The sequence below is a fragment of the Pagrus pagrus genome, assembly GCF_965226575.1.
Source record: "Pagrus pagrus genome assembly, chromosome: 14".
NCBI classification, from domain to species: Eukaryota; Metazoa; Chordata; class Actinopteri; order Spariformes; family Sparidae; genus Pagrus; species Pagrus pagrus.
In genome coordinates this window covers 27,084,542-27,102,885 of record NC_140198.1, presented here as the reverse complement: position 1 = coordinate 27,102,885, position 18,344 = coordinate 27,084,542, and the positions used below count along the sequence as shown (strand labels likewise).

The window sequence follows — 18,344 nt, the reverse complement described above, 5'->3', positions numbered from 1 at the left end:
CTAGTAATTTAATTTATATGTGTTGACTCGACATGATATTAAACGTGACCCTTTACATTTAACTCATGTAACAGAATTCAATGGAAAATGTAATTAAATACTTAAATACTTAAAGCCACTGTTGGAGGCATAATTCATTTTATGAGTAAATGTGATCTTGTATAAATGTAAACATGCTGCTCGCTGCTCGTCACAAAGACAGTTCTGATTGTGTGACTCATGTGCAGCCAAGTGTGGTTTAAGTGGTCCGAGGTGGATATGTGGTTATCTGGCAAACATATGGTGCGAGTCTGTAAGCTAAGATTACAAGCCAAATCCATGTATATAATCAGGAGCACGAGCCTCACGTCTCGCCTTTGAGTTGTAGATATTCAATCACAGATGGTGCTGCTGAATATCTGCGTGTTCTTGCTGGATTATTACGGGGTGTGTTTATTCCCTCGCTGACAAAGAGCAATGACTAGTGACAGAAGATAACTGTGGAAATGATTTGCTCTTCTGCAGTAGAGCTTCCATACTCAGCTGCTGAGAACATTTGATGTCTTACTGCTCATTTCATGCAAAATAATAAATTCATCTTTAATAGTGAATTGTCCTCTAATAACACTTACTGAATTGGACAAAATGTCAGCATCAAACACACAAGTGTAGAAGTTATGGGTGCCCTGTCCCTGTACTTGAATCCACACAGAAATGCACTCACCTCCTTGCACATCTCTTCTGTAGGCTGAACTCTTTGACACCTTTTTTTTCACTCGTGACTTTTGGTTGGGAGGAGTGCATGTATCTGCTGGGGATGAGCGACTGTGTACTGTTTCGGGGAAGGGAAAAACACAACCATCAGTATGTGTTTCTTCTCCAGAATGAACAGACTTGGAGCATTTAATGTATTCATGCATATGGATTATTTAAATTACACACAGTAAGCCAACACAGTGCTAGGGCGAATAAATACATGATTGTCCAGTTCCACCATCTTGTTTGCTAATTTGGCTCTGTGTGTATGTGTATGTGTGTGTTTGTGTTACATGCAGACTTGTATGCGTGAGCACACAGCTCTGCCAGTCACTTTACCGGGTGTAGTCGCGTTGACGCTGTCTTCGCTGAGAGCTGGCCCCTGGCTGTGGAGGCAGCGATGGGCTGGACTTTGGCACTGCAGCGTGCCAACTTCTGATGAGCCGTGATGCTGTTGGCCGGAGAGGTTGGGGTTGGACTGGGTGAGCGGCGGGCTCGGCGCCTGGGGAACTGGCACTGGACCGCAGGGTAACCGTCTGCTATGGGAAGGAAGCAAACATGTTACCGGAAAGAACAAATCAGTGGAAGGGGAGGCTGTGTATAGTATACACTCTGAGTATGTATTTATTTTCAAAATTCTCTGTAGTTGCTTTATATTTTGCCTGTCATGGTTTTATCTGTTTCATTGTCATTGAAATGGTTAATACAATGACATATGTGGATCAATGTGCACTGTCATTATGAAACAGAACAGATTAATAAATTACAGAGAATGATGTAGCTGATGTATGAAAGTGTGCAGCTACAATGTCAAATATATAAAATATATTATTATTATAAGAGACAATTGGGGCTTTTCATACACATGTGCTGGCTCGGCTCGGCTCATCAACCCAACACTACAGGGAATAGCATTCCCACTACAGCGGGGCTAACTTTCTGAAGGTGTGTCTTTAACTGACACGCTTGTCTTGAATAGTGGTCAACAGAGTGGCTGTGAATACTCTACTAACAACGAATAGCCGCTTACAAAGCTCGACTTGACTGTATGGCCACATTTGCCGATAGAAAAGCCCCTTCAGCAGCTTCAAAAGTTAGGATGTAAAGTTTTAGCCGTGAGCTACTGGTCATACCAGAGCATGTCAGGCTGTAGCACAAGACTCCTAAGTTTAATTTTTCATTTTGAACCAGCTGCTTTGTTTTTATGGCCTTGAAAAGTTACACAGTCAAGCTTTCAAATCCAAGGTACAGCCTTGTAATAAAATGAACTTTTTGATTTATTATTTAATGTCATAAAAGAACAGGTGGGAGCTGTAAACTGTTAAGGTCTAAACTAAATACCAGTAACATATTTTATTCATGGCATCATGACCACCACTGCACTGTAACATAAAAAGGTCCTTGTGTCAACTGGACGGTAAAAGCTCAGAAAAACACGAGGATTCAGAGTGAAATAACCTTCCTCCCACAAAGCAGGTCATGAGTTTCTGTGGACATTAACAGTGGATTTAAACGAACACAATCATTAGCTTCTGCTCAGTGCCGAGCCCATTCACATACCGTGACAGCTGCTGGCTGTCTAGTAGGTGAAGGCGGGGGAGGTCATGTGGGGCTCGGGTCTCCTCATGAGGCGATGGGGTGAGTGTGGCGGTCGACTGGTGACTGTAGGAGGTGGCTGGAGATGAGGCGTTGTTCCTCTGCGGGGGAGCAGGCCCGTCCTCGCAACCCTCCATCAGATAGGTCCTCTCTGGGAGGGGAGGACACCACTCCTCATCCGAGCTACAAAGACAAAGACAAAGAGTGTTACAGCTAGATGATACAGTGTAAGAGCAGGATCTTATCTTTATGTGTTCTTATAATGATATTGCTGAAGGGCAGCCTGTTGTCTCACTGGTGCCTGCAATTCCAGCTAGCTATGAGGCTATTTAAAGATTAATGCTGTTCTTTCAGATCGACTCCAGTTAGAGGGCCTTGCCTTTGGCAAAACTGCAGGAGGCTAAGCTTCCACTTGGGTGGGATTGCTGCTACGAGCACGATACTGAACGATAGCTGAGGTTGCAGGAAGTGAATGGTAAGGAGGAACACGGCTAATTGTGTTTTAAGGCTAGGGAAAACAGCTAAATCACTAAAGCAATTGACCACAGCCAGGGTAATTGAGTTGTTAGAGCCAGAAGCATAAGAGTTCGATATGTGCCTGTTAGAGGTGACAGTAAGTCTAAATGATGATGCAGGTGTAATAGTAATTGATAGAGATGTGTGTGTGTGAGAAAGAAGTGAGTGGAAGTCTGACTCACCCTAAGTCCATGTCCTCGTGCTCTGGGGGCTGCTCGTCCAGCTCGCCCTGTTCCAGCTCCCCTATGGGGGGAGGTGGGGGCAACGCCTCCATCCAGGTCAGAGACGGGGTCTTCACAGCCTTCCCCATCGCCTTCTGCTTGGGCTTACCTTTAAAACAGACGGAGAGAAACGCAATCATTCACTGAGAGAGGATACTCTGTCACATTTAGCTTATTCATCATGAGCATGATTTGACACGTATCCCAGCAGGCCTGTGACTGACAGATATGGATATGGGTATAAGAGTAGAGCACAATGGGGCAGAAAAATTAGATTTTTTAAAATGACTCTTTTCATTGGACTGCAGCGCTGATGCTAAGTCAGATGAATTTATTCATCGATCACATTTAAAAACAGCAAATGTAGAGACGTTAGACAGCCGGATAAATAGAAATGAAAGAAAGGTTTGTAGAAAATATTACAACAAAATAAGTGGTGGGAATTAGGGTGTGCAACTAATGATGACTCCTGTCTTAGTTATAATAATTCATCTCATCATTTTCCTGATGAATTAGTTTGTCTTTTGGTTCAATTAATCACATCTGTTGGTCTATAAAATGGTAGAAAAATGCACAATCTCCTAAAGCCCAAGGTGACATCTTCAAATTGATGATTTATCCAACCAACAATCAAGAAAACAATATTCAGTTTTATCTTTACACAACAAGTTCTCACAACTGAGAAGCTGAAACTAGGCAGTTCTTGGTATTCTTGCTTGAACAATGATTATCAAAATAGTTGCTGATCAATTCTTTGGGACTCGACTTGTCAATTGATTAAACATTTAATCTCTGCTAAAAATAAATAATAATAATAAATCTCTTGTCGAGATGATTTTTGTTTTTTTGTGATCATCGCTGCTCGTGTCTCGTGTGAAACCAAAAAGTAAACATCGACTTGTTATTTTAGCCCAAAGCAGGATTTTTTTCTAAACCTAAGAAGTACTTCTACTTCTAACCAAAATATTCCATCTGATATTCTGTCGTCATAATAACGCTTGAAAAGATATATCACTGTGATAGTCTGGTGGCAGAGCTGGACAATGCTCAGTCACTCTGGGGATCAGGAGCAGTAACTGGTGAGTGGAGCTGATGAGTCTGGAGGCAGAACAGTGGCTGAGGAAACTGGAAGTGCAAACCCGTGCCAGACAAAGCTTTGCTGTTAAAAGCAAGCACTGCATGCTGAGAACTACACAGCAACATTATCTGTCTGTACTGAACAAAGACAGAAGGTCCAGTTCCTGCGGCCCTCCTCACCGTTGCAGCGGTCCGGCTGGGCGTACTGAGCTCCAGAGGGCCCCGGCTGGTTGATCCAGTGTCCATCATCCTGCTGCTCGCCACTGTGGGCCGGTGCCTGCGTTTGGGTGGTGAAAGGCATGATGGAGGTGGAGGCGTAGGGGGTGGTGGAGTTGTGCTGGCCGTAGGTGAAGCTGTGCAGGTCCTCGCTGGTGGCATCGATGGTGCTGTAGATTGGACCTTCGGTGGAGCCACCTATGCTGTACTTCTCCGTCTGATTCAGGTAGTTGGAGATACCAGCTTCTACACAGGGATGGAGGTAACATTCAGCAAAGCTTTCTTTGGTTGTATTGAGTGTGTTTTTTTCATATTGAATGCCTCTACTTGTTACTGTGCTCAGTGACGCTTCATCTGCCACCGCAGCTTCTACATAAGCACAAAAATACAAAACAGACATTCATACTGTGTCCGCAGCATCCTACCATTATAGTATCTCTCAGCTGTGTCGTGATTGGCGGTGCAGCAATTGACCGGCTCTTTACCGCTGTGGACCAGATTGGTGGTGGGCCAAGAGTCTGCCAGCCACGGGTAGTTGCCCATGTTGCCTCCCAGCACGCCGGGCCTGCAGGGAAATGTTGGCATTAATTAAAGATGTGGTGGGACACAGTGCAACAGCAACGACAGCAGATGGAAATACAAAGAGCAGCGAAGAAAAAGCTGCATGAATAGACAGCGAGAAACACTTACAAATCATCAGTCCAGTCTGTTGTTGTCTGTGAGTTTAGACTGAAGAAAGACACATAGCAGAATATAAATGTAGGATATAATTTAATTACCTCGCATTCAGTCCTGATCCCTCTCCATGAGGGAAACCAACTGTACGAGACGGAGAGAAAGAGAGAGTGATGAGGAGGAGGAAACTGACTCATGGATGTTACAGTTTTCTGGCCTACTTGGCGTTGTTGCTGATATTATGCAACATCATCTGTTCTCGTTTCCACAGAAATGTTTTCAGCTCAATAATGTTTGATGTATCTACTGTGCAGGATGCTGTGAGTCAGTAGAGCCAACGTCACAGCACAGAAAACACTAAACAACTAAATTATGCATCTATCGTTTTTCTGAATTAGGCCGTTCACAGTCAAGTAATTAACAACAAGCATTGCTGCCGTAAACAGACTCACAGTAAACTAAACCAGGACCATATGTACAGTATGTATACACAAAAAGTTTAAAGTAGCCAAATGTAACCTATGTGAGGACATTGTGGCTATTCTTTCCTGTTTTTATCAAATAAATCAAACTTGCTCCTCGATGTATTTAAATGTGAAATGCCTTGGGCTACAATCTCAATGCCTCTTACTGTAACTTCCACAACTTCCAACTTAAGTGCAAGGTATCATATCAGACAGCAGATAGAGACAGCCCCGGGTCAGTAACAAAATATCATTTCACATCTTCATCATTCGTCCTGACCTGCTGGTGTGTATGCGAAGGAGGCGGTGTAGTGGCTCAGCTCCTTCCTCTTCTTGCGGCGGCAGTAGATCCAGACGCTAAAGCCCATGAGGATGACCCAGCAGGCTCCGCCGATGCCTGCGATGAACGCTGGCTGCTTGACCACATCGGTGATCTGCTCGGCCAGACTCACGCTGCTCTCCTCGCCGCTGTCACCGGTGCCACCGCCTCCACCGCTGCCAGGCGTGGAGGGCTGTTCAGACGGAAGCTCTGGGAGGACAAAATAAGACAATGAAGGACTGAGGGGGGAAACCACAGATCATTCTGGCATTTCCTTTGTTTATCTGTTTATTTTTTTTTTTGCATCCAGTGTGTTTCCTATTGAATCATTTAAAAGCTCAACAGAGCAATCAATAAAATCCTAACCATGTGCATACAGAATAATACATGACTGAGCCAAAAGCAGTTAAGAAATGAACCTGTAGATATACTGTAGGGGTAGATGGTTTGACAACAACAGTCTATAGCATGAAGGCAGAGCAGCGCTTCAAGCTAAATGCTAAGATCGCCATGGCAACAAGCTCAAAATGACAATCCCAACATGCTGATGTTCACCATTTACTAATTATCACTATACACAAACTTAAGCTGAGACCTGTGGGAATGACGTTCACTTTGCAGGTGTTTGGTCATAATCCAAGCTACTGAACAAATTACAAATTTGAGCTGATGATGGCGCTAGAGTGGTGCTAATTTAAATGATTGCCCAAATCACCAGAGTTCATCCTCTGGGCACCATGAATGTCAGTACCACATTTTATTAAAACTGTCAACCTCATGGTGGCACCAGAGGAAAAGTCAGAGATCACCAGCGTCATCAGAATCCATCCTCTGGGGACCATTAGTATCAAACTCATTTTAATGGCAATCCATCTGATAGTTGTTGAGATATTTCAGTGTGGATCAAAATGGTGGATAAACAGACAGACAATGTCATCGATAAGGGAAATGCTGCAGGCATGCAGGGTTAGGGTTGAAGAAAATCTTATATCTCTCGTACGTCTGCATCTTATTGCTTTTGTCACTGTGGACTTACTGATGAGAACGGAAACCGGCTGACTGCGAGCTCCGACACCGGCGCTGGTCACCGCTGCCACCTCCACCTGGTAGAGCACGCTGGGCATCAGACCTTTTAACACTGTGGACAACGTGTTTCCATCCACCGTCTTGTTGATGTGGTAGCGCGTCTGGTTGTCGCCGCCGCTGCCCACACACCAAACCTTGTTGGGATACAGAAAGTGAATGTTACACAGATCCTTTCAGTCGGTTTCAGTGTGACAATTTTAGATTCTTGTCAGTATATCTTCTTAAGCTGAGAGTGTATTTGCATTTTCATGCACTGATGAAATAGTTAACTATAGGCTGCAATATTGGATCTGTTCAAAACGACATCAAAGCACAGTCAGATATTCCCTGTGATGAATGTACAGTAGTCACTGAACTTGACCACCAGCCAGTGCGCTGTACACTTCGTCTGAAGTCTCAAAACAAAGACATTTTTTTCTTCTTGGACAAGGAATTATCTCTATCTGTATGTAGACCGAGTGGACAAAGCATTAGGGTCATCTTCCTGAGATTGATCTACAGCCTATTTTGCATTGTCCACAATCCTCTAATAACCCTTGCCTTACTTCAATCTACACTTTTTTTGTGGCTAGTATAAATCTATTTAAAGAAATCAAATCATTCTCAACATTTTGCACATTTAATGCAAAATATGTGCATAGAGTGTAACTTGACTCGGCTGAGGTGTGTGGGTTTACCCTGTACTCCTGGATGATGCCGTTCTGCATGCGGCTGGGTGGAGGCTCCCAGGAGACGCTGACGCTGGAGCTGTTGCTTAGCTTCACCGTTGCCACTGTGACAGCTCTGGGTGGAGCACTGGGGACTGTGAGAGGCGGAGGACGGACTTATGTTATTTCATCAACACCCTTATATTGAGCACAATGAATTAAATAACTATTAACAAGTGAGTATATCTAAATTGCAAAAACTAAATTGCTGGAGGCGATGAAAGCATTTAAAACACAAGTCAAGAAACATGAAAGAGGAGCTGTAGCAATCAATCAATCCAATGGAGTTTAAATAAGAATGAAATTAATAAGAGTATAAGTTACTCAGGCAGGTCAATCCAAAGTTTATAAGTGCTGATGGCAAAAACCCCGTCTGCTCTCCTGTTTTTAATCTTGAGTTTGTATCAACCAATATAAAGCTGCTGTGAACCTCAGGCTGTAAAAATTGCCATGTGCGGAGGCTGAATTTAATGAAAATAGGGATCAATATAAATGAACCCAAATTGCGGAGGATATAAAATTAACCCCAAAATGAGATAACATTACTGAGATTCATGTGGTGTCAGACAGGCTAATGAACAGCCAGTTTCAAGGCTCCACAATGTCAAAGAAAACCTAGCCAGGTTTATTAAGTGAGCTTTGCTTTGGATCTCTTTCTGGCACAGACATGTTTCAGAAGTCACCAGATGTAATACCTTCTTCTGGGGTTCGAACCAGTAGCGTTCGGCTGTCCTTGCCCTGGAATTCATCGAAATAGGGCCGAATCTTTATCTCATACTCAGTTCCTTTGAGCAGGTTGGTGAGGACGGTGCTGCGTTCGGAGGGCGAGTTGATGTCCTGGAGGAGCCAGGATCCCCCACTGGGTCGGTAGAAGAGACGGTAGCCCTGGACGAACTGAGACTGACGGTCGACCTTGATGAATTGAGGAGGACAGAGGGAAATTAAAAAAGATGAAAGAAAGGAGAGGTGGAGATAAAGTGAAAGAATACATTACAATTCTAACTGCACCCTCCAACACTCCGTTCCTAAAGCTCCACAAAGGGCCACTCACAGTCCAGGACACTCTGATGGAAGCTGTTGTTAGCGTGACGGGATCTTGCAGCTGGACGGCCACCTCCCCCAGCTCCCTCTGGACCTGCCTGTGGTCCACTCCCTGACCTGTAGGGTTCACATCTGTGGGAAACAGACAAATTCACCTCTCCTTAGAGCGCTGCTGCCAAAGCATGAGGGCAGCCATGTTTTGTTTGGTGTGAGAGAGGTGCAGACTGACCTTGCGTTCTGACGGGCTCAGAGATGGGGCTCGGGTCACTCAGGCCATAGGCGTTGACGGCTCGCACAATGAACAGGTAGATGGTGTTGGGGAGAAGGCCGGTGATTGTGTGCGTTTCCATCTTGACCATGTCAGCTACAGTCTGCCATGTGCTGCCTGCTGATTGGCTGTGAGAGGATAGAAGAAAAAAAAAAAGGTTTGCGACATGATATTTACCAAACAAATTATACCTTGATATTGATATTGAGATGTTACTGTAGAGATGACTATTGGTACTGTTGGGACACAATTACATGTTTGATCAATAATCATCAGTATCGTGGATATGAGGTATAAGTGGGTAAAGACGGTATTAGGACAAGTAGAACATTCTGAAAAGTTCAGAAAATGACATCACTTCACTGTAATGCAGCCTTTAAAACCAAGAAAAACAACACTTGTTGCCTATTGCGATATAACAAAGTTAATACATAGGCTCATATCATGACAACGATATATTATCTATATATTGCCCAGCCCTAACTGTATGGTTCTGAAGCCTTCAGGAAGTGGAGAGAAATGCTGTCACATTTTCAAAAACAGTCCAAAGAGACACCTTTGCATTGACCAAGTAGTTAGACGAAACAACCAATATCTTCATATGTTTGTTTGTGTAATTAGCAGCTATCATTAGCAATGTCAAGTAACTGCAGTGGAAGACAAAGTATGATATATGTCTATATACATGTTTTGGAGTAAGCGGCACAGAAATGAAATACTCATTCAGGAGTGCTTTGCAATGCTGATTTGATGTGCAGCTACACAATTAAACAATGCATGAGAAGATCTCCAGGCAATAGTAGGGTCTATTTTTGGCTTCCTCTAATATTTCTTACATGGTAAACAATAACAGATGTGAGCAAAGTCACTTGGTTCAGACAAGTTTGTGCTCACCAGAAGATCTCCAAATGATACAATTTGCTGTCCTGATGAATAATGTAATGAGGCTTGTAAGAAGGCACAGCTGCCAACAGGAAATGAGGGCATGTTCTCAGCCTTGTGGCACTCCCCCAGATGCATTATACCGCCACCTCTCAACCCCGTTCTCTCTTCCTCACGTCTCTTTTTTCTCCGTGAATTTCCCGTCACCTTGGCAGAGCAGCAGTCACAAAAGCCTCCCCAACCATTTGTTTGACACTTTTAGATTTCCCCTAAGGGTACTGTGGGGGTTTGTGGTGAACTAGCTTCAGTGCTGAACTGCACAATTAGACCAAAGAAGAACACGAACTCATGAATACTCATGTGTGTGAGTGTAGGCCGCCCTGCGCCAGTGCTAGACTCAAGGTAACTTTGTGCAGGAGATGCTCAGAGGGGGTTCACACACTCACACACAAGGCTGTGGCCCCAAAAGAGAGAAATTTATGCAGACTCACCAGGCGAATGGAAAGCCTGCCTTTGTATAAAGTATAAACACTATTACATATTGCATATGGCCACAGTCTGCACACACACACACACACACACACACACACACACACACACACACACACACACACAAGCACAACCTAACCCTCGCTCTTCCCTGTGCTCCTACAAACAAACCGTAGCACCTCAGGCGAGGAAATGTTATTGCAAACATCCCTCCGGTCCCCTCCAGCTGCTTTATAAAGAATCAGTTTGCGTTACTCAGAAACGCTCTGCTGCTGCCATGGGCCACGGTGGACGTCTGGATCTGATTAAGCTCTGCCGCTGCACCCCTCTTTATCGAATTGGAAGGACACATTTCCCCATAACGCTGCCTCTCTTCATCTGGAGGCCTCCTTCCATCCGTGGAGCCACCCGTCCTGCTTAGCTGAATCTACTTTGCCCCTAATTAATCCAAGGTGGACTTCCTCTCAGGTGGCAGTACCTGAAGGTTTCTGTATAGGTGCATTCAGGTACATGTCTAGATTAGCCATGACAAACAAGAAATACCACAGAGTTCATCACTAGAAACTGTATGCATGTGTCTGAGAACAAGCACAGCACTCTATGAGGCTCTATGTAACACTGTGTAGCAGTTTATAAGTAATCACTTTAGTTATTGGCCATATGTGAGCGGATTGTAACGTGATGTGAAACATTTGAACTCTCCCATCGCTCTCAGTTCCCTATACAAGCCTGTGGACTGTTTGTTTAATGCTGCTGGACTGTGGATTTCTCAGGACTGAGGTTGGATTTTCAGCAAGAGTCAAAAGGATGTGACTTTATGCAACTCAGGTGCCTCGTCTCAGTGCCTCTCTTCACTCCGCTAACAGAGAGCATTACACTGAAAAAACCTTACTCTAATCTTAAAATTAACCCTAACATCAGCTGCTGACCCAAAAATCAGCTGTTTTCCAGTTGGGGGCATAGCTTTTGTCCCCGATTGCATCAGCTGTCCTCAATTGACTGATCTTGAAAAAAGATGATGGTGACTGCATTGGTAAGATCAGCTGACACTGAGAAGGCGGCCATTTTTATAGAGCCGCATCTCAAAAACAACAACGAGTAATATCAAATGATTGGCAGCACTGGATTCAGAACAACTTCAGTTTCAACTCAACCATAATTCTGATATTGAGTTATTGAAATGAACAAACTTATTTGAACCCATTTGTTGTGATATTTTTGCATTTCTAAAATATGATCAACTTTGTCTACATATTTAGGCATGCTATATATGAGATCAAAGGATGTGACTTTGTCATGTGTAGACACCACTCTTGACAGTTTCCACTTCTACCTCTCATAGAAAAGTTTTTTAATGAGCAGCTAGCACTTCTTTTCGAGGTCTAATAATAATGAATACATGTGGTAGCTAGACTCACTTGAAAGAGCAGCAAACCATGAAAGAATTTCATTAGTGGGAGCATCAGTGAAGGTGTTTTACTATTCAAAAGTGAAACAATTTCATCCTGGCAAGACCAATACTTCTGTATTCAGATGTTAAAATGTTATTCAATACTAAATGATACAGCCTTGATTGTTTAATAAAGAAGACAAACAATTTGTGGCTAAATGAACTGCTGTAAAAGCGTATATGTAGAGCTGTGACAGGTCCCTGACTGAAAAGTCTAATGTGTCCTTGATGACTGTGGAGATGTCAGCTAAGTGTGTGTCCACTCATGTTTTTGCTCCTGCCGTTTGTGTAGCTAAGGGTGTGTGACCCACCTGAAGGCCTCGATGATGTAAGAGGTGACGGCAGCTCCTCCCTCGTGGGCGTTGGGTTGCCAGGTCAGAGAGACGCTGTTTTTGGACACATCCGTGACTATGGGTTTATGTGGTGGACCTGGCAACTGGAAAGGCTCTGTGGCCTGAGCTGCTGATGAGTCTGCACTCTCTGGACGGTGAGGAGAGAGAAGAGGGAGGTGAAGGGGAAATCAAAGCAGAGCGAGGATGGGGGTGCACATTTCATTAAGCTACAACATCTGCCTTTAGTATTGCAGTTTCATAATGTGCTCTCTGTAATCCCGCTAATGTTGGCAGAACATTTGCATCACAAAAGCTACAGGCCGAGTTCCTTGCTTCTAACAGACTTCACAATTTTCCTTTTCACCACAACTATCAGATCTTAACCAACCATTAAGACGCTAATAGTCAAATAACAATCTAAGGTGTCATCAGAGCAGCTTGTTAAGTCGTTACTCCTTCATTTAACGCCACTAATGAAATCTCTACAGCTTGAAATATTTTATGTGCTTAAGCCTGATGCGTTGTGGAGAAAATTAAGACAGCACAGCCTCACAAAGCACTGTGATTCTGCTTTGAGCTGCAGCAGCAGCTGCTGATATCTCACCATTATAAAACAAATGTTTTAACCTTTATTTATCAGACAAGTGTCTTTCCAACATCATGCATCACATTCATGGACTTAAGCCGGTGGTTCTTAACCTTTTTGAGTGGCGACCCCCAACAAAAATAAGGTTGGTGTGACCCCAGACCCAAGTGGAAAAAGAGGGTGTTTTAGTTTTCACATGTACAGAACTGATGTGCATTCACACTCAATCATATCACTGGTACTGCAATGTAATGTTCCCCTCTAAAATATGTTATTTTATGTGGAGTGGTTGACCCCAGGCTATGAACCTGAATGATTTCATGACTAATACACGCTCGCAGACATTGGCTGATTATCTGCTGTCACACTTTTTTTTAAGTGATAACTGTTAATTAATTAATACAGAAATAACGTGTGAGTTGAATTGTCAGCAGGATGAAAAGGTTTTTTTTAATTATAAATCTCTGTGCTGTTATTAGTTGCCACTCCTGTCGCATCACGTGCATGTATTTAAATCACGCAGAGAACATTTACCTTTGACTGTGAGCACTCCACTCCAACTGGTCTCTCCACTGGAGCTGGAAGCCAGGCAGGTGTAAACCCCAGAGTCCGTTTCCTGGCAACAGCAAAAAGTGTATCATTAGTTCAGTGTGTGTGCATGTGTGTGTGTGTTTGTGAGTGAGACCCTGATACTATGTTAATGTACCCATTACCAGTGATTGAGAGTAAATGTCATATCTCTCAAACCAGAATGTTTGTACTCAGAATACTGAGCAGAGGGAAGTTGGCGTGGATGAAAGCTGGCAGAACAGAGAGCTGTTTTTCACACAAAGACTCTTTCCACTTTCACATCAAAGTGACTTTTTAGTATCGGTGTAAAACAGCTCGTATAGATTTAAAAAACTCATCTGTTACTCTGTTAACAGCCGTCACCTTTTGTCTTTCCGTCTTTTTTGCTTTGTAGTAGCATCATGGTGAGGTCATGGAAGACACGTCTCACCTCTGCAGGCACAACATCGCGGATGACATCATATAAGGATCTAATATGGAAACTAAGCACGTATTGCTGACAACAGAGACAGAGCCACTGAAGCATGGACAGATATAATAACATAAAGATGAAAATTTTAGTCCTCGTGCAGGTGAACTTTAGAAGCACATGGGGCCTCATGGTAATGTGAACGGATATAATTTGCATGATTTGGATGTGAGGTGACATCATGAATTTTGATATATCTTATACATAAGTATAACTTGATGATAATATTTAAATTTAATCAGATTTAGCCAAGAGTTGTAAGCTAAATACAGCATGCTAACGATGGGTGTGTTTATTTAAATGAGTTCAGCGTTATTCAATTATCATTACATACATAAGAATATTTGCATTTTCATTAAACATAGCTTAATATAACATCTGCTCTGATTAACTGTTTCTAACTTGGACATTCTGTCAATTGTAGTTATTTCAGTTTTAGTCATAAATGATATATTCTCAGTGGACCCATTTGAAGTCACAGTTAAAGTCAAGCTGGTGGCTTTTATGTTCCTCATCTGATTGCTACACGGCAGAAGAGGAGAGTTAAAGGAAGGATCAAAGGACAGAATTTTAATGACCAGCTAGCGGTCGAGAAATTTCTGAGGAGCCAGTCTTTATACTCAACAGCTACTTAGCATTCTGGACAGGCTATGAGCAGATGTAATTAAGAGGTGTGTGATAAATGTGCCTGTGTGTGTGCACATGTGAATGTTGGCTATTACATTTTTTGGGGAGGCAAGCCAAAAGCTAGACGGGCTGTGAAATTGCTTACAACGGAGGGAGATGTTGGGGGTCTCTACACTGGGGAATCTGTCAATGTGAAGCTGAGGTAGCAACAGCTCGCCTCTGAACATGTTTCTTTTGCTTAAGCTCCATCGCTTCATGTCATTCTTTTTGTCTTCTTTGATTCTTTTTTTGTTTCTGTTTTTCCTCTGTTTCATTTTCACTTTCAAAGGACATTCAGAAAGACAGCAGCACTGTGTGAAGAATCCTACCCACTCCTTCAGATGAACTGTGCAGACGAAGAGTTGCGCAGCTCAACTTGGCTCAACCTTTGCTGCTACACAACGAAGTGTCAGTGTCAAGTCTTTAATAACCAATCAAATATATGCTAACAGTCATTCCTGGTAGATTACATGTGAAGTGAACGCTATATCTCTTCTGTTTACAGTTGACAATAAAGTGACTGCATGATAAGCTCTAACACTCATCTGTTACTCCAAACTAAATCGCATTCCATCATCTCACCAATACCTGAAAACAATATACACCACTAGAGTGATCCTGTGATATATATTGCAATATGAAAATATAGTGACTGAACAGCGGCTTTGCACACGGTGTCATAGCAGGCAGACATCACTATTGTTCCAACCACTGAGCGGCAGAAAGATAACTAAGTGACAACATTGTTAATATTTATCAAGTACTTCAATCTTAATGTTCAACTTGAATGCTGCAAAAACACAGAGAACAAAGAAGAGATGAGTTGATTTGCCTGACTTGACATCGCATTGACTATTTTGCATGCGCATTGCGATATCGATGCTTAAACAATACATTGTGCAGTCCTTTGTATCACTTAACTCCCTGACACCAGCAAACAGTGCATATCACATGGCGATTCATGTACACTGGACATGCACGTGCCAGTGTAAACAGGAAGCAGATTGTCTTTTTACTTAGTTACAGTGAGAAACTGAGTAACCTGTAACTGAATACCTTTCACTTTAAAACCTTAAGGCCAGACTGCACCAACCAGGAACAACTTCTAAACCTGATTAAATCATGATTTAAGTTGAAATACTGTTGCACCAAACTTTAAAACTAATTTAAAAAATCATAATAATCTAAACCTCTCTTTAAACCTCTGATTTAAACCAGTATTACATTTTAACATGGCTGTCTTTTATAAATGAACTGAGCCAAATAATCAAGTTACTGTAATAAGATTAAGGGGCAGACTCAAACCAAATGAGTTCTATGATACTGCTGAATTTTTAATCAAGATACCAGTGCAGTAAGTTATGGGGCTGAACAGGAAGACTGGGCAGACTGTCGGACAGGGCAGTGAAAGAGATGCAGCTGGACAGAGCATTTCCACATATGCTAGCTTGGCTAGCCTTGGATTGGCTTGGCACATTAGCCCAGCACAGCTGGGATTCAGATCTCCATTACGACAGGGCTACCTGCTTCAAGGTGTGTCTTTCACTGAAGAGCACTTGTCTTGTGTAGAAGACATTTCAAAGCAGCGGGCAGGTCTATGGCTGTGACTAGCAGTCAGAGGAGCGGCTACAGCTTCAAGGTATATTACTGTATTAATGCATCGTAAGAGGCAGCAGTAGAACAGCCAGCAAAGAAGAAAAAGAAGAAAAGACAGCAAGAGACGTGAACAATGCAGGTTTTGATGGCTTTGCAAATATTTCCATTGCATGAATGCATTCAACAATTTGCTGAGGTCTTAAGGAAGCACAATGTGTTCTGGTGGGCGACTAGTCTAAATTAGTCTTAGTCTGTTTACAATATGTACCCAGAGTTGGTGTAAATCCACAATTACAGTAGGAGCGTCAATAACACGGCTCCATTTACAGTAAAGTGTGGACAAAGGCTCTGTATTCTAATGTTAGCTGCACCTGTGAGGGCGGCTGTCTCTAAATAGTCCTGTTGCACTCTCACACACACTGTGTGTGTATGTGTGTGCAGGTGTGTGTGGGAGTGTTACAGGGAATCTTAATTAGTTTCTCATCTGTTTTGCTACAAGATGTTTCAGTCTTCTGTAGTTCATCAATTTACATGCAGACCCAATTCACTGCAAACACAATCAGCCTCTCCTTATTCACTTATTCAGCGAACACAGCCCACATTATTCCCATTGAAAACCTTATCCATTATGCAGAGGATGTGCACGGCAGAGCCTATCATGACTAATGCCTCGCTGAGCGGCGTGCACGTACTCGGCCTTCCTCCTCTCCTGCATCTGGGCCGGCTCATCAGTAACGCTGACAGAGGAATTACTCAAGCCTAAGTGGCTTGTCAGAGCGTCCTGCAGGACACGGGACAGGTGACTCTCCACCCTATACAACATCCCTCTCTGCTCCTCCTCTCTTTCAATAGGCCCTGACCTTGAGTTGACCTGTAGGCAGGCTGATGGTGTGTCTGTCTGAGGGGGTGAAAAGCGGGCCCCCAGATGGTGGCGTTTGATCAGTGGATGGGGAATCGGCTCGGAGGGCGGGTGGGGTAAACAGTCGAGGCACCTGACTATTAATCAAGGCCGGCAGCTCTGGGCGCTGCGCGAAACAGATTGCTGAAAAATGGATGAGGCGAAAGGAAAAGAAGGGAACAGGAGGGCGGGAGGCAGGAGAGAGGAGCTCCGAACTTAAAGAGAATATTTATTTATTTATAATAGTTTGATTACATCTTTGACATTTGGGATATCTCTGCACTGCACTTCCCAGAAATCATCTGCCAGTCAGACAGAGTGAGGTGAATCTGTCCACCACCTGCCCAGTTAGCATGGGTACCAGCCCTCTGCACAATAGCACGCACACTTTTTTGGGAGAGCGCAGACATGAAATGTGATTACTGACTATTACACGTGTACGCTGGGATTTAAAGTCAACACATGAACTCGATTTCCTGCTTTAACCTGATTACTTGCAGTAATCTGTTTTCTTCTGTGCATGTGGTCCTTCTCACACTCCGGGCTTTGTTTGGGTTCTTCTGTTTCCAAACCATCACTCTCTCTTGCTTTTTTATCTACCTATCATACCCGCACACACCCCTTACCCCAAGCCCAAATCAACTGTTTAGCAGAATGGCAGCACAAACCTCTCTTTAACCCCCCCACCAGCACCACACACACACACTTCCCGTCTGTCCAGGACGTCTTGGCACCAGTGTGGGACAGCGATAGTGTGTGTTTCTGGCAGGGATCCCAGGGTAATGGCATCTCCTCTTTGCCAGGCTACGAGGAACAAACAGACCATCTGTCCCCCTCCAGGGGCCCAGATGAAATCGACTTATTTATACTGATTATTTCAGGGTTAAATGGGTTTTATGAATGCTGATTTCATTTTTTTTCCTATCATGAAAAAGAAAGATTGTTCTCAATGTTTTGTGGTTAATGTGTTTACCGCTCTCTTTTAGAGTTAATTCATAGCACGGCTTGCATAAATGCACGTGTAGAGATTTTCAAACTGATAAAGGAAAATAAAAGGCTTTTACTTAAAAGGTTTTGGGATTTTTTTTTTTCATTCAGGACAATGATCAGACTATCGGATCAGATTAATAACATTAGATATTTTAATCTTTTAATCAATATCTGAGAAATAAGTGTCTCAAGTAAATCTACTTTTTCAGCTGTATCCACATTTATTTGATAATGGCAGTGATACAGTACATAAACTCTCCCTGTTGAAAAGAAATGTTCCAGCTTTACAGCTTGAGTCTCATTTTCATAGCTCTGGCACCAGTAGTAATCACCAAGTTTATTGCTGGGATCTTGAACCACGGGTACATTGCTAGAAAGAAGTCCAACTGGGCAGAAGCTGAAGGAGAATGTAAATCTGTAAACCATAATGGATGCTTCCTACAGACAGTCTGAGTAGTCTTTTACTGTTCATCTTCATTTTTGTCTTCCACAAGT

General features: G+C 43.0%; 1 protein-coding gene across 2 annotated transcripts in view; it reads right to left on the bottom strand.

Annotated features, from left to right (window-relative positions):
• Positions 1-18,344, bottom strand: part of robo3 (roundabout, axon guidance receptor, homolog 3) — a 93,767-nt gene that overhangs the window by 7,362 nt on the left and 68,061 nt on the right. The window contains exons 10-24 of one of the 2 annotated variants that reach the window (XM_084373784.1): positions 13,195-13,276; positions 12,054-12,222; positions 8,883-9,049; positions 8,664-8,785; positions 8,308-8,524; positions 7,583-7,707; positions 6,856-7,039; positions 5,781-6,029; positions 5,141-5,180; positions 4,787-4,926; positions 4,326-4,607; positions 3,030-3,177; positions 2,296-2,514; positions 1,075-1,274; positions 704-811 (exon numbers count right to left, since the gene is read on the bottom strand). In XM_084373784.1, coding sequence (XP_084229910.1) covers positions 704-811; positions 1,075-1,274; positions 2,296-2,514; positions 3,030-3,177; positions 4,326-4,607; positions 4,787-4,926; positions 5,141-5,180; positions 5,781-6,029; positions 6,856-7,039; positions 7,583-7,707; positions 8,308-8,524; positions 8,664-8,785; positions 8,883-9,049; positions 12,054-12,222; positions 13,195-13,276 — 2,452 coding nt within the window. The remainder of the gene's footprint in view (positions 1-703; positions 812-1,074; positions 1,275-2,295; positions 2,515-3,029; positions 3,178-4,325; positions 4,608-4,786; positions 4,927-5,140; positions 5,181-5,780; positions 6,030-6,855; positions 7,040-7,582; positions 7,708-8,307; positions 8,525-8,663; positions 8,786-8,882; positions 9,050-12,053; positions 12,223-13,194; positions 13,277-18,344) is intronic. The other variant, XM_084373785.1, reaches the window with a different exon arrangement.